Source organism: Quercus lobata, chromosome 6 (assembly GCF_001633185.2).
Source record: "Quercus lobata isolate SW786 chromosome 6, ValleyOak3.0 Primary Assembly, whole genome shotgun sequence".
NCBI lineage: Eukaryota > Viridiplantae > Streptophyta > Magnoliopsida > Fagales > Fagaceae > Quercus > Quercus lobata.
Window position 1 is genome coordinate 4,188,022 of NC_044909.1, and position 25,563 is coordinate 4,213,584.

Sequence of the window (25,563 nt, forward strand, 5' to 3'; positions counted from 1 at the left end):
AATAGTATTACCATAATGTGTTTGTATTATTAGTTTAATTTCATGATTCGTGGGCCATACCCACCCATCAGAACCTTACCAAACACACTGTTTTAGCTTTTTGGTGGGCCCACTATTACTAGTCCTCCAATAAAATCCAACTCATACCAATGAGCCCCACAACACAGAACATCTATAATTTCAGTCACGTTGTAATCCATTGATCAGGATATGTTCGCAATATTAATAACATAAAGAGCAATGTAGATGAGCATTCTGGAACAGTATAATTATTATGCACCCAAAATTAAAAATTAAAGTGAAAAGACATAAAAGCATATGATGATTTTATATAATAAAAAGAAAGAGCACTTGTACTTTTTGAGTTTTGAGGGAGAAATGGGCAAGAGAGATGGGCTTTTTTTTTTTTTGTTAACATCCCATTCATCTCTCTCAAAATTTTTTTTTTTTTTTGTTCTTTTCATCTTATTTTTGTTTGCAACATATGAACACATATAAACATCTCATTGCCCCTCTACCACCCCCTTCCCACTTACATTCTCATTCTCTCCTAAAAAGCTTTAAATATATTATCATCATCTATATAAATACTCCCTATGATAATTAAAAAACCTAGATTCAGCTTAGGATTAAAGGAAATTAAAAGGGAAAAAATAAGGAGAGAAATTAAACTAAAAATTGAAAACCCATTTTAAAGTATAATTATGGCATAGAAGAACTTGGCCAGCTCCACCACCACCACCACCACAAAACTCTAGCAAATTAAAATCCCCAAAGCAGCAAGCAGCAGCAAATCCAGGCCAACACAACTTTTCACATCACATTACAACTTGAGGTGTTCTCATCACTAAAGAAGTCACTGTATGGCTCTGGACCTGGACCTGTTTGATGAGGTGGTGGGTGTGGGTATGGGTATGGGTAAGGGTATGGGTATTGTTGTGGATGTGGTGGTAAGTAATTCACTGCTGGAGGGGGTCTAGCATACATGAGCCTATCATTGCCCCCTGCCATTGCAGCTCTCTGGCTCATCGCTGCCGCTTGCAATTGTTGCTGCATGTACTGCTGCTGTTGTGCGTGGTAAGGGTTCCCAGGCATCACCTCAGGGCCAGCACCATGGAAGTACCCGGCTCCACCACCGCCACCGCCCCCACCATGAACGGCAGCAGCTGGAAGGCCTTGGACTGCTTGGATGTTACCCATTTGGCCCATTGGGATGTTACCCATCTGATGACCCCCCATCATATTAGGTCCTGCCATAGCATTATGATGTTGAGGAAGACCACCCATGTTTGGCAACCCATTATTATTGTTCATAGCTTGAACCCCACCATTCTTTTTAGCCCCCCCATTACCACCACCATTACCATTACCATTGTGGCCATTCTTGTTATTTGCCCCACCGCCATTGTTACCATTTTTAGCATCCAAGGGGAATCCAGCCCCACCCCCACCCCCACCATTTTTACCACCATTTTTGCCACCTCCTCCACCTTGATTCTGATTGTTATTTCCACCACCACCTCCTTTCTTTCCTCCATTTCCATTTTTGCCATCGCTCACCTGAATAGGCACAGCTCCTCCACCACCACCACCACCTTTTTTACCTCCATTAGCCCCACCATTTCCACCACCACCTCCATTCCCACCTTTCATGAGCTGTGGATTCATCATCATCATCACATTAGCAGGAGGCATCATAGGTTTCATCTTATTGTGTGGGGGATGCGGATCATCCAACTCATCCTCAAAATCCTCCTCATCATAATCGTCTTCATCATAATCGTCATCACCAAAATCATCAGGTTCATCATCATCCTCAGGCAAATCAAACTTCACTGCCTTCGATTGTTGCGGCTGCTGATCTGGTAACCCTTTCATTTTAAGTTGAAGCTGATGCTGCAGCACCTGCTGCTGAAGCTGCTGAACCTGCTGCTGAAATTGTTCTGGTTTTAGTACTCCTTGTTGCACGAGTTGGTGGAGTCGCTGGACTTGTTGCTGGGCTTGTTGCTGGAGCTGTTGCTGTTGCTGTTGCTGTTGCTGTTGCTGTGGCTGTTGCTGTTGTTGTTGTTGGTTTTGCTGTCCACCTTTGGGTTGGTTGTTGTTACCACCTTTCTGACCTTTGCCGTTCCCACCTTTGCCATTCTCAATTTGCATGTTCTTGAACTGATTAGGCAAGTGGTTCTGGTTGTTGTTGTTGTTGTTGTTGTTAGCCTTTGGAGCACCCCAAAGCTCTGCATGTTTTCCTGATTTTGTAAGCTTCTTGATGAGAACTGCTGGGTCTACAGTACCTGAAACCGTCACCTTGCCCTGGTCTGCATCTATTTCGGTTTTAAAAACGCCTAGCAAATGGAAAAAATGGACCTAAAAATTAGAAGGCAAAATATAATCTTTTTAAACAAAGAATGAAAGAAACTTCACAGTAAAAAAAAAAAAAAAAGCACAAATTTTGAGTACATGCGTAAATCAGCACAAGAAATTGAATTAAGTTTATGATGGAAGAGTACCATCAATTTTCTGCAAGATTTTCTTCACTTTCTGCTTACATCCATCACAATGTATATTCACCTTGAGAACACATTTCTGCATGTACAAGCAACCCAATAGAACAAAACACAGAGTAAAGAGAACTATCATTCAAAAAGAGAACCTCCCCAAAAAAATATATATATATACCAAGCTTGTTATTAGAAATGACTACACATATGAAAGGATTGAGTGTGCAATGCAAACAACTAAAGACATGAAAGTAAAAAAGTAAAAAGGAAGTAAAAATTAAAAATTGTTTGGAGTTCCAAATGAAGCAAAGTTCTTCAAGGAAAAAAACAAGAGAATAGATACAATGTGTGAGTGAGTGAGTTAGTGAGTGACAGAGAGAGAGTACCTGGACCTTCATAATCTCTTCTTTACTCATGGCTTCTACTGAAATGGAACAAACAGAAGGGTACAAGAATGAGGAAAGAAAAAAGGGGTTGCTAGTAGATCTGAGAAACAGAGGTACAGAGAGAGAGAGAGAGAGTTTAACTTTAATTACAAGAAGCACCAAAAAATTGGTTCTCCTCTGTTCTTTCTTTTGGAGGTTTCTTAAGCAATACAACCCAGAGAAAACAAATGGGTGCAAGTCTCTGAGCAGAGAAAGTAGAAGACTCAACAACAAGGCTCAGTCTTGAAAATAGTGAGTGAGAAAGGTTATGAGGCGTTGGGTGGACATTAGCTTCTGGGGATGACTCTGCTCCTCTATTTGAGGGTAAAGAAAAAGAGAGAGAAACTCTAAAAGCAATGTGGGCAAACTGGCAGAGAGATTGCTGCTGCAAGGTTTCTCTCACACTCTTTCTTTAGGGGGCTTTATTTATTGGTATTTTTTTTTTTTTTCAGTTCAAGGTTTCAAGTTTTACTTTCTCAAAAAAAAAAAAAAAAAAAGGTTTCAAGTTTAACCGCAGTTTGATGCTCAAAAAAAAAAAAAAAAAGGTTTAACCATAGCCCAGATTTTGGGCTTGGCTTAAAAAGCATCTAAAAAGGTCAGGGGCTTGGCTTGGCTTGGCTGAGAGTAAAAGCTCATAAATGGTCATGGTGAGAAGTTCAGATTTGGTTTTAATCTTTGTTAATTACGATCAGCAGATGTGAATGAACTGTGTCAGACTCTCTCTCTCCCCAATTTGGTTGGTACAATAAATACTACCATTTATTGGGGTCCTTTAGGTAGCTTGTAATTTAGTCATTTACCATTTTATTTTTGGTAGAAAATCACCATTATACCACCCCCCCCTCTCATGGATTGATTAGTTTGGGAGTTTTGAGCTTTTGTAAAAAATCTTGTCCCACCTCTCATGGATTTTTTTTTTTTGGGTATTGAATAAGACATTATATTAACAGTACAATAACAAATGAAACTAATTAACCATTATTGACTCTTGCTTTGTTTTCTTTTTTGTGGGATTGCAATTCCTTGGCAAATAAGAAATTAAGGTTTGTTTGGTTGTGTTGTTTAAATAACAGTTTTTATTATTTAAATAACACAATATGTATTTTTACAATACTTTTTCAACTACACGTATTTACACAATACTTAAACAACATTAGCAAACGGACCTTAAAGCATATTGTAAAAGTTCATAAAAAAATCATATTGTAAACAATACCCTTGAGCAAAAAAAAAAAAAAAAAGAGTAAACAAACTTTTTAAAGCCCATTTTGTTTTATCAAATGAGTAATATTAACTATGGTTTTTGAGTGGAGTTGTGGTGTGCCTTTATATTAGAACTATTTCCCCTATTCCCTTGTGTGTGTTTGTTTCTCAAAAAAAAAAAAAAAAGTAATGCTAAGACCACAATTTGCTCACGTAGTAAGTGGTGAGTGGTGGAATAAAAGTAGTGACAAAATTTGTATTCCTAACATTTTGCATCAAATATATATACAATGACTTGAGAGAAACCTTGGAAGTTGGAGCAAAGTAGATTAATTAGCTTCTGAAATTTGATGACAGTATTTGTTTAGTATTAATCTAGAACCAAAATAATTGCAATTATTGTATCTTTCAAAGAGAAAACAGATTGAGTATGGACAAGTGATTCAATTCGGCCAATAGCTTTCCTAGACAAATAAACAACTAGCATTCATCGTTAATCAAGAACACTGAAATGTGATTTTTAGACCAAAATCATTGGAAATGTTAGACAAGCTTCAGTAACAAGATGTGAGCATTCTCTTTTGGAGGGTGCGAGGATAAGCTTCTCTATCCACACTCCACAAACAGATATTATCAGTGAGGTTGGTCTGTCTCTCTCTAATGTCAAATAGGATAGAAGATATAGTAGCAACTAAAACAACTATCTGTGATTACTAAATAAAGATTCCTCATCTTATAAAGAACTTCACTTAGATGAACGTGAAGAGCTGATACGTACAAGGGTCAGCTATCAGTGTCCTTATAGTTTACTAAGTTACGAGCTCAGACTTCAGAGATTCGTTCAAATATTCCCATTTATGTCTTACCATGTAATCATGAACTAAATTTGGTCAGGTTCGTCCTTGTTGCCTGTTGGACTAAAGGGCGTTAATTAGAGAGCATTAGCAAATAGCAATTGTTATTTTTTATATATTTTTTTAGAAAATGTTTATTTTTAATTATACTACGAAGAGTTACAATGGAATGGAGAGAGAGAATTTGAATTATGAATATTTTCATTAGAAACATAATAAGGTTCTAGTTAAGTCACATACATTAACAATTATTATCTAAGTTAATAAATTATACTGTTTTATTATTATTATTAGATGCAATAAATTATTTATTTCTTTGATAATTTGATTATTAGAAGATGAGAAATTTAAATCTTGGATGTTGAAGAGATCTCAAGAGCTACCAACTAGTTAAACTATAAGATTCTTGGCAATACAATAATATTTGAAATCTATAGTTTTCTTTTCATAATGATATAAAAGATTTTATCATATGAGTTAATTAGAATTTGCGATTATACATTTATTTAACTGTTTTTAAGTCCCCTTCACTAATGTCAGATTTCTTTAGTTATAGAGATATTAAAATGCCCCTCCCTGCTCGATCCACCTTATCTCACTCTGTCTTCCACTTTATCCTAAGTGTGCGCATATGTTTTTTGTTTAATAAATATATTTAATTTCATTGTATATATTAGTATTTTAATACATATCCTATTTATAAATTAATTTTTTATTTATATTTTATTATCATCCTCAAAACACTGGTCTTGCTCTCTTGCCACAACTCCTCTCTTTTCTATTTTATCTTGATTTTATTAGTGCTAGATTCACCTCATTAGGGATGAGAAAATACCTATATCCCATCTTGCCTACCCCCTCCCACTCCACTGGTTTTTCTTGCAGAAATAGATGACAAAATGGGTATGGGACACCAATAATCCAACCTGACCTGGTCCTGTTGCCATCATTAGTTAAAAGTTCAAACAAAGTTTCAATATTTCTTTTTAGTATCATCAAATGTTAAATTTCAGTTAGAAGAATTAAGAGTGGGTGGTTAATTTTCTATCAAATTACACTAAATGTCCATTTGGAAACAATTTATTTAGCTTTTTGCTTAAAGAAGCGTAGATAAAAAGTAAAAGCTAAATAAAATAAATAAGGGATTCATGTGGTAGCCCATTTGGCTTGACCGAAGAAGTTGCAATTTTGCTAAGATTTTTTTGTTCAGAGTTATTACTATTTGGCAAAGAACTGATAAAATTGGAGAAAGAATCCGATGCTCTATAAACTACCAAAGGCATTTGGCCTTTTTGTCCAAGCAGTTTATGGAACATGAATACATGATGACTCTTGGCAAAATAGTTGTTTTATTGGTGAATATGCATATTTACTACCAGTTGTGAAATGGCCTATTGGAAAGAATAAAAGTAATCTATTTATAGGGAAATTCTTACATGCTCCGGGAGCAATGCTCCCTCTTCTCACATGAGGGGTGGGCCCCCTCACATGAGGGGAGGGAGCATTGCTCCCAGAGCACCTAATTTTTTTCTCTATCTATATAGGTTAGATTACGCAACTAATAAAGCACCCTCTGTGATGACTGATGAGCATTTAGGTAAACAAAGCTACAAACCAAAACCAGCCCTTGGATGCAAATGAATCACGTTTCTATGGGATATTTTCTTTACACTCGGACCCCTTTTTGCAAGCAAAATTATTTTGTCTACCTTCTTAAAAGCCTAAACCTTGATGAAATCCTTGTGCTTTTCCCCCTTTAGTTTCCTTTACCATTTGAACAGATCACTTTACCTGTTACAAGGCATTTGAATGGTGACTATGGGACCTAAACAAAATGGCTTTTCCTGCCATGATTTTATCTAAAGGACACCTATTGGTTTAGAATAGGTTTTAGGCCAAGCCTAATTTTTATTGCTTTGTTTTGCAACCAGTCAACACCTAATTTGGTAAAATTAGCATTGCACTAAACTTTTCATTCTGTTTCGAGCAATTGATAAAATTTATGATTTTGAGCTATAAAATGTACACTTTTTTTGCATGGTATAGGTTGTGGCTATGATAGTGACAGTCATTACTATAGCATGGGGCTTGGCTTAGTGAATATGTCATGATAATTTTGCATAACTTGAGAAGGCCAAGCTATCTTTGGTATTTGATTTTACATCTCTTTTGTCTCTTAAGATATGACTTGGGCAGCTATGAAGACATATTGCCATTTATGTTGAAGACATCACGTGAAAACACATGGTCCGTGGATGGTGATCAATAATAGAAGATAACGCAGATGGGGCCATTTATTAAGACCTTACCTCGCTTGGCTACGGGCTCACATGGTTTCTGCAATTTCTTGTATATAGCTCTAGATTTTTTGATGAATGTTAAAGCTCTAGATTTTACTTATTATAGTGTGTGAAAAAACAATAATGAAGGTATAGAATTTGACAAGTTCTGACTACCAAAGAATGCTTTGATAGTAGTATTTGTATTCTCTTTTTGCTCCTCATAAAGAAGTCGTGTATGATTATATAGATTCAACAGCTTTTTTTTTCTGGGATCATCATGGAAAATATTGAAGACCATTTGGTGAGTGAGCCCATATATCAGAATGCCATCCTTAAAGCTTGAAAACCAGATGCAACTGTGTAAAGAATGAATCCAAAATCAGTATGTATGGACCAATCTTCATGCTCAAACTTTAAACCAGTCAAAAGTTCAAGCTACTTATGAGAGCACATGTAACTTAGGAATTTTTTTTCTTTTAGCGTAGACATCAAGCAAAGTCAATTTGGAGTGTTCAAATTCATAAATGACGGAATTGAAAGCCCAAAGAAGAACAGAGAGGCAAAGAAAGCAGTTAGTTCAGGCTGATCTTACACAAACATACACGCTAGTCTAAAAGTATGGGTTGTGTGATGTTTACAAATAGAATTGGATGGATGACATAAGAGACTCAATGCTAATACAAGTGTAAGCAGTTGGCTCTGAGATGAACCTTTGCCTAAAGTAGTAAACAAATATGCGGGAAAAAGTAAAGCCGAAATCTAGCTGTTTATGGCTAATGCTTATATGAACACCACATGGGTAGTCCTAGAGGGATGTAATTAATAATAACAAATTCACTAATGTTTTTTAACCAATAAAAAAAATCACTAATGTTTGTTTCAAAGTGAACATCACATAGGCACATAAGATGTATCAATCAAGTTCAAATTTTTCACTCAAAAATTTGTCCCAGTTGAATTTGTAGTGGGTTGGCATGGAACCATAGCCTTTATCCATCAATAAGTGCAATGATGCAATGAAGTATTTCCCAAATCATCCAATAATGAAGAGAGACTGAACACAATGTGTAGCAAATACTAAAAATAACCAAAATAGTTCCAGCTGTACAAAATGAAAATGACAATTTAACAAGATGCAATGAACACAATATGTAACTATTTGTTTTCTAAGTGAAAACATTTCTGTGAGTCTGTGACCCCAGCTGGCAAGCAAAACAAATCAGAGAGCCATTTAGAAAAAGATGTTCAACAAGATGCAATGAATTTTTAGTGTTATTGCACAACTTTTGTATCTCCATATGTTCAAAGGTTCCTTTCAAGGCCTCTGAGATTCTTAGTTTGTCCCACTTATTCTTAACTTCTATGGCAAATATTCCCTGTCAGTCTCTCTTTTTGGCTGTTAGACAAAAGGAAAAAAAAGGTACTCACACAAGACCTAGAATGTTCATCCAGTCTAGTAGCCTCAAAGTGTTGTACTTTCCTGCCTTTTGACTCTCCAAATCACTCACTAACTCACAGCAACAACAACAAAACCTTATTCCCACAGTTTCGGGTAAGGCTATGAAGTCTCAAAAAATCATTCAGGGTCAGCCACACGTATTATTTTCCTCCATTTTCTTCTATCTGAAGTCATACTCCACTCACTAATTCACAAATATATGAATAAATAAAATTTCAAGCAAGGAGGGCAGTGCTAAGCGCCCCCCCCCCCCCCCCCCTTGTTTTATTTTTTCAGAAAGGGTAAAGATAGATATAACTTAGAAGGATATTTGGCACTTTGAAAAGTTCATATAGACCTTGACAAATTTAGACATCATACAATAATGGAAACTTTGGGGGGGGGGGGGGTGTGGGTGTGGGGGGAAGAAGCCTCACTGATTAAGCATGAGCTATCATATTGTTTGCTTGATTTATTATTTATCATTGATGAGAAATCTATTTCAACAGCAGAGTGAATATATATGGTTCTCAAACCCTGTACAGACAGATCATCACAGAGTCTTGACACCCTAATCTAGGAGCATAAGCTGTGCAATGTTATAAATAGAATTGGGTGATGAAATAAGAAACTCAATGCTGCTAACACAAGTACAAGCATTATGCACTGTTATAAAACTTTGCCTAAAATGTAAGGAAACAAAGATGGGAAAAAGTAAAGGTAAAATCTAGTGGTCAATGGCAAAAGCATAGATTTACACCACTAAGACAATCCCAGAGGGATGTAATTTATAATAAAAAAAATCAACACTTCACTTTTTATGTTTCAAATAAACATTACATAGGGACAAAGATAAAGCAGTCAAGTTCAAAATGTTCACTCATAAATTTGTAATTGGTGAATTTATAGTGGGGTTGGTGTGAAACCATAAAGTCTCTAACTGGTCAACCAGCAGCGTGATGCAATGAAGGATTTTCCAAATCCTTCAAAACTGAAGAGAGACTAAATATTACTTCCAGTTGTACAGGATGAAATGACACAATTTTCACATAAAATGCAGATAATATGTAACTATTATCACTCGAAGGGAAACCATTAATGTGACCCCAACTAGCAAGTATAAAACAATCAGAGGCCATATATCCAAAAAATGCTCAATAAGATACAATGAATCATTAGGGTTATTGCACGACTATTGTGTTTTCATCTGTTCAAAGGTTCCTTTCAAGGGCCTCTGAGATTTGTAGTTTGTCCCACTTATTCCTAACTTCTACGGCAAATATTCCCAGTCAGCTTCTCTTTTTGGCATTTTCATCCAGTCTAGTAGCCTCAAAACATTGTACTTTCTTGCCTTTCAATTCTCCAAATCATTTACTAATTCACAGACGCACATAAATAAAATTTTAATCAAGGAGGTGCAACACTGAATTTATTTTTATAATCTAAAAAAGTTGTTCCAGGTAATACAAACTCTATTTAATAGACTGTGCAGTTCATAACCACAGCCTTTATTATCCCTTTTTTTCAATAAATAAATAAAATCTTGCAAGAACTAGACAAATGTTTTTTGCTAAGACTGTTAAACACTTACAGATCCACAAATAAATGCACTGCACGTTAATAAAAGATCAGACAAAAATTTAATTCTGATACTATTTTCATAATATACAAAGAAGAAGAATATATAGAGAGGTATGAAACAGATGACGACACATACAAACAAAAAGTAGACAGCCATACCATACAATCCAAAGTTGGCAAGAAGAAAAGAATCTTTCACTGATCACCATTATGTATCTTGATCTCTAAAAGTTCCTCAATAGGTTGACGGCATATGGGACACTTATTTGATTGAAGCCTCAACGCTTTTGCACACTCACTGCACATACACTGAAAAATACCAGATATAACTTGAGAACAAAGCAACTGAGGTTTCAAGTGTAAAAAGTTAATAAAATGAGAGAAAATTGTACACCAGCTTGCAGTACATATGCAATCACAACTGTTCCAAAAAACTCAGATATCATGTAAGAAATAAAATTTTCACCCTCGGGGAAGATATCATTAGGATCTTTCCATAAACAGCATGCAGTGTCAGTATTTATTATTTTAAGTTTTCATCTATATATTGCTTGTAAAGAGTTCTCCTCTGATGGCCTCCATGCATGTGTTGTGTGCTCTCATTTATTCAAAGAGCTAGAAAGATGGAAATGAAGGAAACAATTAAAGCCAACGATAATATAAACGACCCAACTGTCTAATGTTCTCACCCTTTTCATGTGCTTAAATTAAGTTATGAGTGTCAAATTAACTAGACAAATCAGAACAAGCATGAGTTTGGATGGTTTGTGGCAATACCACATCGGATCCAATCAAGTGTAGACAGGTGATCAGATTACTCAGGCTTATGGGCTTGGAATTAAATCATCAACATCATTTGTGCCCAAGCACAACAAGCTTGAGGCTTCCTGATCATCAATCTTGGCATCCTATCTCATTATCCAGTGTGGATAAAAAAATACCAGTGTACAGTTTCTATTTAAAAATTGACTATTATCTTTTAATGTAATGGAGAAAATACAGATGAACTCTCACCATATGTCGGCAGGGTAATACAGCTGTATCCTTAGGTTCAGTCATGCATATCACACACTCCTTCCCTGGGTCACTGTCGTCAAAGCCTTCTGCTTCCGAGCTTCCTATTCCATATATCTCACGGAGCTCATAGCGAAATCCATCAATCCATAAGATTTGCTTAACAACTCTCACATGGAAATGTTCATCATTGTTCTTCTCTAGAACAGCTTGAGTAATCTGCATATGAGGGTTTGTGTTGGGTACACACTCACCAAGAGTCTTATCTGTTGAGTGAGGGGGCAGTGTTTCAGCAGATACTACAAGAGGAAATACATCTTCTCCAGGTGATGGTTTTGAGAGATCATCCAGCTCAAAAAAGCCTAAGTCAATGCCTGTTCCTGAAGGCTGACAAAATCTCTGGCCAAATCCTTTCTGAAAGGGGATTTTCACAGGTGTAAAGTTTGCAGGAAAAAATGGAACAAACCTACAGTTTGACTCTTCCTTGGCAAAGTAGAAAATTGTGATGCTGTCCATCAGAAAACCAAACCAGAAAAAAATTAGATATACAACAAAAATATTCCATGTGTTTCAACTCTCGTTCAAAATAGAAGATATCTTATTTATTGATAATAAACTTAAATAATCAAGCAATTAGATGAATGTAGTTTACACCTATAAATAATTGCAATTGTATCATTACACAATTTCAAAAACCATTGTTTTCAATTCCAAGTGATTTTTATAGAATTGAATTTCTCATATTTTGGTACTTGAAATTGTCTAAACAATTCAAAGATCCTGTTGTCAAAATATGTATAACTCTACAGAATTAACCTCACAATATTCTGATCTTATTTTAGTACCTTGTTTGAGACACAAGAAGCATTTTATCAGCCAGTAATGCTTATTAGCCAGAAGAGGCAAGTATGGTGAAAGGGAAAAATAAGAAGTTACCCCTTGTTTGCAAGATGTTAGGTGAGACCACGTTTAACCTTGCTTATTCAGACACAAATTATTGTCATTAAAAATACTATCTTTAAAGGAAAAGAAAAGGGTAAATACAACTCACACGCCTGAATGGGATTGAACTTGTAGCCACACTTTCCACCCCTATTTAGGGAGGACAAGAATCAAGATGCCATTTGGTTCAAGGACTCTTGGCATTATTATCATTGTAACTGCCTTATATTCTGATTGTATAATGATAACTTTATTTGTAAGAAGACATACAATTCCAATATCGACTTAACCTTACGGTATTTGGTTCATGTAATTTCCCATCTATCATTAAAAAGGATTAAAATAGGTTATAAGAAAAAAGAGCGCTCCAGCTAGCTTGGTTGGAAAAGTCTACATCATAACATGATGATAAAACTTGGATGAGACGTTTTAGAGATGGGGAGATGACTAGATCTCATTCCATAGCCTGTACGCCAAGTGGGCATTGGCCAGATAGTCTAGAGCAGAAATGGTGTCAAGACTGGTAGAAAGTAGCCCAGAAAAAATACTTTCAAATTTTGGCCTATATCAGGCTCACTCAAAGCAGTTTGGGCTTTGATTGGAACAGTTTTCTGAAAGTGTTCTCAAAAAACTGTTTTATGTTGTTTTCAAGAATATGTTGTACCTAATGTACAAAGCTCCCACTTTTGCAGGGTCTGCAAGAGGTGATTGATTTTTTTGAGAATCAGAACCAAGAAAAAAAATTGTTTTCTGTTGTTTTCAATATCAAAAATTTATTTGGAGAGATGACTTAAAAACTGTTTTTAGAAAAGTTCATGAAGTAATTTCATTCTCGGTTATAATTTTTATAAATGATATTAGTGTGCATTTGGCTCCAGCTTAAAAAGCCAACTTATTTTACTATTTAGCTTAGTTTTGCTACTATTCATGGGCCCCACTGCACTTTTTGGTATTATTCATGAACCCACTGTACTATTTTGACTAATTTTTACCTTTATCTACAGTATTTTTAGTAAAAAAATTTCAGTTTTAACAAAATAAGCGAATCCCAAACAGACCCATACTTTGTCTAAGTGCCAAAACCCAGACCACACATGCCCCAACCCCCTATCTACTAAAACCTTGCCCTTCTCATCTCTCACATATTGCATAGCACCCATTCCATAACCCCTTCACGCATTTTGTCTAACAAATCTCATATAAATTTCCACAAACAAACCATTTCTCAAGCCTCCAACCATTTTCAGCTCAAAACATCGAGAATCCATTTGACTTCAATGGCCACCAATTCCAAACTCCTACTCTTGCTCATCTTAAGACACTTGTTCGCTGCTTGGAAATAATATTGAACATAGAAATTTCTAAAAGTTAAGCATAGACTAATTTACAAAACATCATAGCAATGAGGAATTGCACATGAAGATGGACCATCCATCCGACAATTTCTAAGATGACAACCAAAATGCAATTACAAGTAAATCAAAGATCCACTTTCCCTTTGTGGGGCCAAAAAACAATTAACTCCACTAATACTGCCTTGAACTATGCAAGTAATTTTTTTTTTTTTTTGGATACATCAATAGTTGGGGGTGGGGGGATTTGAACCCTAGATGTCTTTGTTGGTGTTGGATTTGAACCCTAGTGTATGCAAGTGATTTTCATTTTGGATTTGAACCCCAGATTTGTACAAAATACCCTGGATTTGAACCCTGGCTAATGCAAGTGATTTTCATTCTTAGTTATATATTAAATACACTTTTCCTTTGGGGGGCCAAAAAAAAAAAATCAATTTAAGATACGGTGAAAACATCTCTTCGTTGTTGCCTAAACTGATGATCACAGTATTTTCTAAGTTACGGTTTTCAAAATGACTGTTTTCTGAAAATAGATAGGCAAACACCTTCTTTGTATAGTTTTCAATTCTTTTTGTTTTTAAAAATTTTACATCTATCTTACTAGTTCGAGTCCATCCACCAACAATAATAATAACACTAGACATTATCATTTAACTGGACACTGAGCAGAGCAGTCATGATTGATGTATATAACTTAATGAGAACAAAAATCTTTGTATTCTTCAACAAGCTTCTGACAAATGATAATTGCTGCTTTCAATAACTCAAGTCCCAAATTAACATATACACAATAAATCCAAGTAAAGTTTCAATGAATGCAGCTTTTAGATTAATGCACCGGTTAGAAAGAGTGGGTTGATTCAAATTGAGGGAATGAAAATAGACAGGGGAAGACAAAAAATAACATTAGTAGAAGTAATTCAAAAGAACATATAAATTAAGGAAGTAACAGAGGCTATGACTTTGGATAGAATAAAATTTAGGAAAAGAATAAATGTGGTCAGCCCTAACTAATCTTGTTGAGGATCCTTAGTTGACCCCAAAAGACTTGGGACTAAGGCTTTGTTGTTGTTGCATCATTACAATAGTTGACCAGAAACACAATCCTTGATATATTTAAGTCAACATTCATATAGTATAGTAGTCACTTTGTACCCTGTAGTGCATGTATACATGTAGGGGCCAAAATGCCAACGATATCAAATTGTCAAACTAGACAGTTATAAGGCATTTGATTTTCTTTTTCTTTTTCTTTTTTTGGGACAAGTAATAGTGAAACTTTATTAGAAAGAGACAAGGAGAGACCTTAAGTATACAGGATGTGTACAAAAGATACTTAAATAATATGTGATTCAGCTGGCATTTGAATTGCATATATCTAATAAACAATAAAACTTCTAGCATGATCATCGTATTGATATTGATCTAGTGCTATAATAATCTCAAAGAAACCTCAAAACCAAAACTGGATTTCATGATCATATTACTCTTTTAATGTATTGTAGGGGTGTCAATGTTCGACCCAACCCGCGAACATGACACGAACCCGACACGGGTTTTTTCGGGTTAGGGTTGGACCTTAATGGGTTTGGATCATAAACGGGTCGACCCGAAAACGACACGATAAGAAACGTGCCATAAGCAGGTCAACTCGCGTAACCCACAATAGACACATTTGACACGCCAATTTATTTGTGTCAACCCGAAATGACCCACATAACACAACCCGTTTAACTCGTATAACAAATAAATATTTATTTTATTTTAAATTTAAAAAGAAAGGTGAGTAATTACAAAAATTTACAAGGGATATAATTTGAAATTGAAACTTTATAGACCCTAGAGCTACTAATACTTTTTTTTTCTTTTTTTTTTTTGGGCATAGAACTTGCACAAATGAAAATGAATGAGCTTGTGGAAGATGTTATGAATTTGGACATCAACAAAGAATTTATGGATGATAATCATGGTCATAGTCAGGATTAGTCTACTGTTTGCTCAAATTCTTTCAATATTGATTCTTAGCATTTGGCGAGTTTCAAGGATATTATATTTTTGTTGAACTATGTTATTTTATTTTTGTTAAGCTTTGTTATTTTGAATTTGGGTTGAAATGTATGCACTTCTTTTGGAGTGTAAAGAACTTATATTCTAGATAAATGTTATATTTTTGTTAAACTATATTATTTTGAATATGGGTTGAAAACTTGAAGTGTATGCACTGTTTTTTGGGATGTAAAAAAAATTATTTCTAGATGGATGTTATATTTAATATTATGTAGGTTGAAATGGGTTGTGTTACATTCGTGTTAACTCAACACGACTCGTTTATTAAGCGTGTCAAATGGGTTGGGTCAGGTCAACCCGCCTTATTAACAGGTCGGGTCAGAGTTGAAGGATCATGACACGATTATTAAATGGGTCGGGTTAGGGTTGAACCATTTAGTCGAATACCCCTACCTCGACACGACATGAACCCGACACGCTAACCCGAATTGACACCCCTAATGTATTGTTGTAATTGTGCTTTAAACACTTAAGGAACTTCATACTACATAAAACCACTATTAAAATTTTTGTTGGGCCAACATTCATCATCTATTGGCAATTTTGTACCAGTCTGATAAACTTTAATGAGTTCATCTCTAACACTGGACGACTTAAATGGCGGATATTTCACAGTAGCAAATCTATAGTAGCAAGCAACAGCGAAATGGATTTTTCAAAACTCTTTCTTGAAACTGCCTCTTCATATTCTCAGATGCTCAAAAAGAGAAGACCAAACCATTCTACGTCGGAGAGAGGAGCATTACTCTGTTAGAAGCCTCTTCAACCAACTTCTAATTCAATGTGAACCCCTCCTACCTCCCCCCCCCACCCCCCCGGTATATTTTTCTTTCTTTTTTCTATGAATAACAAAAAAAGAAAAAAAAAACTATATATATATAAACCTGAAACCTTTCACTTGTAACCAACTCTTTAGAATTAGGAACTCACTCATCTAATACATATAACCCCTACTTGAAATTGCAAGCTCCAGTCTCTAACTAGCAACAAGCTGACCTTTCGCTTGTAACCAACTCTTTACAATTAGGAACTCACTCATCTAATACATATAACCCCTACTTGAAATTGCAAGCTCCAGTCTCTAATTAGCAACAAGCTGGGGGGAGGAATTAAAATTTCCATAGCCTGACAATGGTTTTGACATCTCTAAACCCTTCCAACTCCATCTGTTAGGAATTAAAACTTTTTTTTTTTTTTTTAATTTTACAGTTTTGATATGCACCATTGCTTCAGTTTCTTGAAAACGGAAATCTTGAACTCAGCTAAGCCAACTAGTTTAACTAATTTTAATGATTCAGAACTCTCAATGTTCTAATGTCCTACACAAAACACTTCAAAGACTCAAACTTTCTCTTCCATTTTCTATTCCCACCACCTTTTCAGCACCCAAACAAAGCCAGCACTCACTAATCTAACACCACAATCAAAACCCATCTCAAGAAACACATAAAAAAGCGAAATTCAATCTTAAATGTTCTCATGTACTAAAATAAAGATAACACTTCAAAGACTCAAACTTTCACTTCCATCTCCTATTCCCACAACCTTTTCACCAATCAAACGAACCCAACACTCACTAATCTAACACCACAATCAAAACCCATCTCAAGAAAACCGAAATTCAATCATTCACATAACCAAAAAAAAAAAAAAAAACAACATTCACTTACCTCCCATCATGCAAAGCATCGAAAACAAAAGAGACCAAGACATGATCCGGGTTCTGCTCATCAACAACAAGCTTTAGCGTATCCTTATTAATATTCACATCGTTCCTCACCTTCTTGGCGTTTTGGTAGTCCACATAACGAGGTGGGTCCACAGCTTGTGGCCTAGGGCTAGGTGCGAGCCACCCATTAGTGTGGTTAACATAAGGGTGGGGATTTTGGTTGTAGTTGAAGCGAGCAGTCATGGTCATGGGATTGGCATAAGTAGAGCCACAGTAGTAGTAGTTCTGGGGTGGTGGCGGAGGAGGAGGAGGGTGCGCAGGATAAGGGTGGTGGGGTGGAGGATAAGGACCATAGTTATGTGGTGGCGGCGGTGGAGGTGGTGGTGGTGGTGGTGGTGGTGGTGGTTGTTGGTCTGAGTAATAGTATGGGGGAGGAGGAGGATGATGTGGGTGTTGAAAATATGGGTTGTTTCTTCTTCTATTGTTGCTAAATGAAATTCCCATTTGGGTTTTTGAGAGATTGAAAAGATTGTAAATTTGGGAATTTCGGGGAAAGGGAAAAGGGTGTAGATAGGAAGAAGAGATATGTGTATATGGGTTTTGGAGTTTGCTTTGGGTGGAATAGTTTGAAGGAAGGAAGAGAAGAGAAGGAAAGTGTTGTGAAAGAAATAGTGTTAAAAAGATAGATTTTTGCTGTTTTCTTCGATTTCTTGTTCTCTCTCTTCTCTCTCTCTCTACGCAAGTTAAATAGTACGGTTTGGGGATCTTCTGGAATTTCTACGGTCAAGTTTTTGAAAAATCCCTTGAGTTTTTTTCTCATAAAAAAATTAAAAATTCATTCGCTAAAATGAATGGTTGGATGATGTTTTGTCATAAGAGAAATATGGTTGGGTCATGGATGATGCGATGATTGATTAAGACCAGCCCATAGTTATGAACTATTTAATAAGTTATATGATGTAAATACAGGACCGCCCAACATTATTTAATGTTGGGTATAAAGCGAAAAATTTATGCAGAGTCTTTAATAGGTAAATATTAATTAAATAAAATTATTTAATTTTAATTAAATTAAAGTTTCGTTCCAATTTTATCGGATGTCCCCGAAGGGACAATTAAATTAAAGTTAATTTGATATATTAGATACATAATTTGATGAATAATACCAATTAAACTAATGTTAATTTCATATAAAGTCATAAATATTAATAAAAAGAAATATAAATATATTACAATTAAAAAAGATTTTTTTTTTTTTTTAGTCAGAAAAAAGATACTTTATTTTGGATATATGACAATGTATAGTTAAGTAAAATTATAATCTAATTTTTAATTTTGTATCTTGTTTTTGAAATAGAGATATAGATATTATTTGGTATGTGACTTTGTAGGATATCAATTTACAAAAATTAAAGTCTCAACTCTCAAACTATTAAGGGAGATTAATTTATAATTGATGATTTAACACATTTGCAACATTTTTTTTGAAACATTTTAAGGTTTCAATTGGGTTAGGGTTCTATTGGTCTCATACTTTAAGAGTCTTAATAAAAATAAAAATAAAAAATGCGCTAAAAGCATTATAAAATGTTAAAAATATAATGTGACACTGACTCTCATTAATGAACTTCATCAATTTAACTAATAAATGTTTAAATCACTTTTTTGTCATAAATTAAAAAGGCAATTTGTAAGCCAATAGTAAAATTTGTAGTATCCTTAACATCACTAATATAAAAAATGCACAACCTTTAAAAAATAAATATATGCATATGTGGAGGCCAGTTAGTCAAGAGGTATTATTAAAGCTATACGAATTGGGTCTATGGCCCAATTCGAGGACATTAACCAATCTGAGAATGGCCAAATGAGATTATAATGGAAATGGTATAAAGAGAAAAATAAAGATAGTACGAGATAAGTCCAACACACGTCCGAGGAGAAAAGTCATCTCAGAAACGAGGATCTGAGGTCAGTAAGAATGTCCTATCACCCTAGACCTTCTTCAAAGTTGCATCACAATTAGGAGCTGGACGTTGGATAAGGGGTAAGTAAAGGGAGGCAACAAATATCTTCAAAAGCTGCTACCTCCACATTAAATGCCTCTCAACTAACTCTTTGACCGCATTAATGTGGAGGTAATACCTGAACAGTGGCCAAGCAGCCTTACAGCTACTATTCGATGGTTCTGGGAGATGTTGGATGGGACAAAAAGGAACTCCTAGAATCTAACCTACACGTGTATGATGGAGATAACACCAAAATTGTAGTATATAGCATAAGAAAGTAGCCTAAAAAAGAAGAATCGGAAAAAATCAAGAAATCTTTGTAAGAATACAGTGAACTCTTGTAGTTTTGTTAATATACAAGATATTATAATATAAACTTCTCAGGCCGGGCCGATGACAGATTTTCTTATATTATTGGTGTTTAATAGTCTTAAATCAACAACTTTTATTGTCTTTCTTCTGGAATAGAACTAGTTCTTTCACCCACGCTCTACAAATTCATTGTTTGGACTTGTTAGGCCAAAACCTAGTCCTGTACTGGGTCCAATCCAATTTCAATCCCTATAGTATATATATATATATATATATATATATATATATATAATTTTATAAAAATTTGAGTCTTTACTCATGAGAAGTGGGGCCTTTTTCTCTAAGGGGAATTTTTTATTTTTTTGGTGGGGTCTTAGGCCTAGGCCTAACTTGCCTGGGCCTTGGGTCGCCCTTAAATAATACACGCGTGTTAGTATACATAATTTTTTTTTTTTTTTTTGGCTGAATTGTTAGTATACATATTTGTGTAATACCTATTAGTATCTATTATTTCCAAATCCTACCCTTGATTGAACTAAAATCAAAGAATAATTAATGTTGCCATTTGTCTCCCTTTGTTTAACGAGTTACGCCTATATATTCTCTTTTTTTTTTTGGCTGAGATTTACGCCTATATATTCAAACCTACTACATGTTTTTAGTTGTATAGAAAATATAAAGAGTGCATACACATTACAAAGTTTATTCATAGATCTTTTTCACTTTATATTCAACATCCCCGATCCTCGTTTAACTCAAAATCAACTAATTGCACATTTCAATTCTTGGCTACTTACTACTCATATCAGCATCACAACTCAAACTAAGGTCGATCCTGAGTCCTAATCCCCTTTTAACTAAAAAGTAATTGCACATAACAATTCTTGACTTCTTATATTGGCGTGACAACTCAAACTAGGGTTGATCCTGATTTCATAGGTGCACTAAGAACTTTTTGCATGTCATCACAAACTCCATGCACCTCCAATGAACTTCACACACCTCCAACCTAGATCTTCCATTTGTCACCCTCTAGTTTTGCCATATCAGCCCTAATGTCATCGATAGCCACATTTGCATATTTGACACATCATCATCATCTACATCAACACTATGTTAGTAGACCTTATTTGCCATGTCAACAACCTTTTGTCATCCCTATGTTAGTAATACCCAACTCCAAACTCAGATTTGACCCTTCCCAATCTAACCTACTTCACTACAAAACCGTGGTTCTGATTCTGACTTGACACATGACCCAATCTTTAACTCGAGGATGGTGTCCATTAATATAATTTCAATACACTTAACATACATTGACAAGCACTTATAATTTACGTTTTGCATTTTTTTCCGGGGTTTCATGCACTGTTTACAGACCAGAAAGTACGGAAAATGCAGCAAGAAGTAATAAATCTGGGTCCCACATGTACTATTCATAGTAAAAAAAAATTGTTACAGTATTTTCAACAATAAATTTTCAGTTTTCAGCAATAAACGGTATTCAAATAGACCCTTAAAGTTCACAATAATTTTTATAAAAAATTTCACAACTAATAATTTGTGAATATAAAATGATAAAATGATGTCAATAGTAGACCGAAATAAGAATTAATAAAAATCTATTAACTCAATTATTACGAAATTTATTTTGATTATAGCGTGGAAGTTAAGCAAGCCCAAATGATCCAATTCGTCCCATCCCATTGGAAGCAAGGAAGGAGACAATATATTGGTGACTGAGTACGGAGAAAATTCCAAACTTGAGGTGCTGGAGATTATCACAATTCACAAACGGTGAACACACAGTGGGCTCCTACTTTGTCTAGTGATTGAATGTACAACATATATTGTATTGGCTTCTTGATAAAACTCTAGGTTAACATGTCCTATATATAAATAAATAAATAAAAACCTCTTGGTTAACTAAGAATTCACATGGCCACGAGCAAGTGTGAAAGGCTCAACTCAAATGAGTCAACTCCGTTGAAGTGAGGGTGTTTTATTTTAGATAAAACTTAGGTAAAGGTTGTTTGTTTTTGTTTTTTTTTTTTTGTTTTCCTAATGCTATATGCTTTCCGATTAAAACTCAATCATATGATCTTAGAAACTACTATATGTCATCAAACGCTACAATTGATTGATTTTAATTAGAGAACATAAACTACTATATAAGTCATAAGTCAAAGAAAATGTACATAAGTTTTACTTATTTATTTTAGGAAAATAACACTATATGTTACACCATTTTTAGCCATTTTTTGCTAAAAGCATAATTAGAAAGCACATTTAAGCTCAATTAATTCAATTAGTAAAATTTCTTGTCGTTCAATAAGAAATTTGAAGTTTGATCCCAACTTACATCAAAAATCAATTGGTGTCAATTATTATTAAAAGCGGACATCATAAATTGAAACTTAATTTTTTTAAAAAAATTGTATTATAACTAAAAACATTAATCTAAGACAAATATGTAAAAATGAAGAGGAAATATATATATATATATATATATATATATATATATATAAATGAAAAATGGCTAATCTCAGCTCAAAAAAAAGACTAAGCAGCACCATTATCAACCTTACTTGCATGCTAATTGTCATCAATCTTATGCGCTAAATCATTCCAAAATCCAAAGGCCATTATTTGTCATCATGGCCACAAGTGTAACTCTCTTTCTTCCCACCTAAACAGTCATGATCATAACTCATAAGGTTAATTATGCTCTACCCTTTACCCTTGTAGTTTGGAAAAGAATTCCATTTATGACCTTGTAGCTAGATTGAATTTTACTTGCCTGAGGTTTAATTGTATTTCTTTTATTCATAAATTTAATATATATCCATACCATCATGAGGTTACTATCTTTCTTTGTCAAGTGTTTATGTTTCAAAGAGTGATTTGAACTTGTAGACTACTTTTTATTTAAGAAATTATACTTCATGTAAGGTAAAATGCAACTTTTCAAACCACAACCAAGTTGCCAAATTAAATTAGGCCCAAGCCACAAAAATAGGTAGAGTGTAATTATCCATTATGTAGGCTACATCCGATGTCACTCTCTATAGCTCTCACCTCCATTATTTCATTAAGCAAAGACTCAGAGAAATCCCTCCAAGTTCAAACTATGGTGTGCCTCTCTTGGAATTTTAAGTGGAAATCACAGTGCATTGAATCCATTCATTAAACTAGTGGTTTATAGGCCTCATGTGATTCATGACTTTTTGTGTTCTAGACTTCTCTAGTCTCTTAGATAATACCTTGAAGCAGATATTTCTCCCTATAATTATCCAATGCGTGTGATGGGATGGGAGGCTTACACTCACTTGAAAATTAGGCAAGTTCTCTAAGGGCCCTGGAAACCTATGTTAGCAACATACATACATAAATAAGTTGAAGAAATTTTTTGATAAATGTGCATTACAGACCTAAAAATCTTCCCTTTTTTTTTTTTTTTTTTTTTGGCAGTAAATTATAGTATACATTTTCATTCTCTAAATGCCAGAAAGATCCCAGCATATACTAGCCAAATACAGTCTCACATAAACTTATAAGTACTGCTTTTGCAAGATCTATTCACCAAAAGAGCGAGAAGGAACATTTTTAATTTTTGGGACTAAACTGAATTAGTAAGAAAACCAGATCCAACATCTGCACTATTTCATTCTGCAGAATACTTTGGTACATACAATAATATGACTACCATCTGAGTTCTTTCAAATACATTCACAAAACAAGAAGCAAAAGAAGATCCAAAGGAAAAGAGAAAAAACAACAAAGAGCAAAGAAAACAAGCTCTACTGTCATTACCAACACATATCACTCAGACCTGCCATTAGTTGAGACTTGGAAAGAAGTTTTAGCAAATATCTGGCCTAGCTTTCTTGCGCACAGATATGCAGCCTCTCTGATGGTCCCTAAAGACTCTGATCTCAGAGTAGTCTCTCAGGTCATCAAGACTAATATACTGTTGCTTGACCATCCTTAATGAGTCACCACCAGTGTCATTTATCCAAACATAAGGGTGGCATGTCTCATCATAGTAATACAGCAAGCTCTTCATTCCCCCATTACTAATGCCACTCTTACCAGGCATATAAGCTTTGTATATGCTCTTGCATTTCAGTCTCTTAGAAAAGCCTGGCTTCAAAGTATGAACCTTCTTCAATATTGATCCCACCCTTATTTGCAATTCCACAGGCCGGTCGCTTAGGTTCCAGATCCTTGTGCCAAATCCTGAGGCTTGAGTGTGGTCACGGCATCCATCAAAGCAACCACCAAATGGAAAAATGCTGAATCCTGGCATTTTTCCACAGAAGGGCTTGGAATTTCTGGCTACCTTTAACTTTGGAGCAACATGCATTTTTGTGTAACACTCACTAATCATAGCTTATATATAATAAGGTATGGACCCCATAAAGTTCAGTCATCAGTGTGTGTACTATTATTATTATACCAATGGCTGAGATTTTCAGGCTGTGGCCCATCCAAGAGGCAGTCATTGTATTTGTGGTTCTGATCATATTAGGCTAGATATAGATGATAAATGGGAGTTGTACCATATAAAGTTTGGAATATTGTTAGCCCTTTCACTAAGAAATGGTAGGGTCCCAAACCCCCCCAAAATTGCACACAAGAAGGCAGTGGGAAAGGTAACATGTAGGAACAAAATTTTAAAAAAAGAAAAAATGACGGAGAATGGCTTTTCCATCGTTTCTTTGGAAAGGAAAAAGCCACAAAAACTAATAGCATCCACTTTGCAATTCAAAGGTTCATGATGAGACACTACATGATGTTGCTTCACCTTTCATCATTAGGGTTACTTTTGAATTACTCCAATTCCAAGTTTCAAACAGACGACTTTTCTTCCCCAGAAAAATTGCTCCAGCATTTAAGTGCTTGCATTTTGTAACGCACCATCCACCATCTAGTCGGTGAGCCACTGTCACCAAGTTCATAATTGGACCACCAAAATCCAGATGAATGATGAACATGTTGCCATGGTTGTTGAATGTTGATGATAGTGGCATGTATCCAAGGATGCAACCTTGTGGTTGTAACTTGAAAAGCTTGTGACGCAAAACATGAACTAAATGTTACATAAAAATAAAAAGGTATGGATTTTGGTCAACACACGGTCCATCAAGTGATGCCTTTTGTTATCCCTAAACACTCAATACTACCAATAATACCTACTCTAAATCCATCCATTAACTCCTATTGTTTGTTACAAGAAATACAACACTTCAAACTAACAAAACTTAGAATCCACCAAAGGTTAAATTTTCAGGCTGTCTACTTCACAATCCTCCAACATCATTACAATCCAGCTCATATCCAACAGTGGCATTAATTCAGCACGAAATTTCCGATCCACTGGTAAGCAAAAGTGCTTCAATGACTTGGTAATCAATCTACCAAAGTGACAAGACTCGCTTGAATAATAGTAGATTAGTAAATATAAGTTCACAAATGAGTATTTGTATAAGGACTTTTAATCCAGAATACTGTTCTGATCGGAAATCTGGATGTACTTAATGATCCAAATCAATCATTACTAATATCGCGCAGGGTCATATGAGCAAATCCAAAAATCCAACAAGAATCATGTCAAGCCTCACTAATTAAGCACGAGATATCATATTGTTTGCTTGATCTTATTACTTAAATCTTTATTTAGAAATCTGAATTTCTACTCATTTTTATAGATATATGACAAACGATAAAACATTGTGGGGAAATAGACATTATTTCCCATAATGGCCAAATACAGAACCTGCTCCTCTCACGTGGACTGACCAGAGCAATATGTTCTGCTATTGACAAATGCACGGTTGGATTAATGTTATAGGTACTTTTGAGAGAGAGAGTGTATTGTCAAAACACAGAGAGAGAGAGAGAGAGAGAGAGAGTT

At 35.0% G+C, this 25,563-nt stretch overlaps 3 protein-coding genes across 4 annotated transcripts; all 3 read right to left on the reverse strand.

Moving 5' to 3' along the window:
* Positions 1–419: 419 nt before the first annotated feature.
* Positions 420–25,561, reverse strand: LOC115994797 (heavy metal-associated isoprenylated plant protein 33). The gene is made up of 4 exons (XM_031119066.1): positions 25,546–25,561; positions 2,882–3,016; positions 2,505–2,580; positions 420–2,339 (listed from the first exon to the last, which is right to left on the reverse strand). Exons 2-4 carry the CDS (start codon positions 2,909–2,911, stop codon positions 814–816), a joined length of 1,632 nt encoding a protein of 543 aa, XP_030974926.1. The 5' UTR covers positions 2,912–3,016; positions 25,546–25,561; the 3' UTR covers positions 420–813.
* On the reverse strand, positions 7,532–18,151 carry LOC115994798 (probable E3 ubiquitin-protein ligase LUL4). Of its 2 annotated transcripts, XM_031119068.1 has the most exons (4): positions 17,327–18,151; positions 11,293–11,800; positions 10,438–10,587; positions 7,532–7,615 (listed from the first exon to the last, which is right to left on the reverse strand). In XM_031119068.1, the coding sequence occupies exons 1-3, from the start codon at positions 17,827–17,829 to the stop codon at positions 10,474–10,476; spliced, it is 1,125 nt and encodes a 374-aa protein (XP_030974928.1). In that variant the 5' UTR covers positions 17,830–18,151; the 3' UTR covers positions 7,532–7,615; positions 10,438–10,473. The 2 variants fall into 2 exon arrangements, with proteins under 2 accessions (XP_030974928.1, XP_030974927.1); XM_031119067.1 differs by lacking the exon at positions 7,532–7,615 and having other exon boundaries at positions 10,169–10,587; positions 17,327–18,150.
* On the reverse strand, positions 23,225–24,054 carry LOC115994800. The gene has a single exon (XM_031119070.1). The coding sequence runs from the start codon at positions 24,034–24,036 to the stop codon at positions 23,509–23,511; it is 528 nt and encodes a 175-aa protein (XP_030974930.1). The 5' UTR covers positions 24,037–24,054; the 3' UTR covers positions 23,225–23,508.
* Positions 25,562–25,563: the final 2 nt, after the last annotated feature.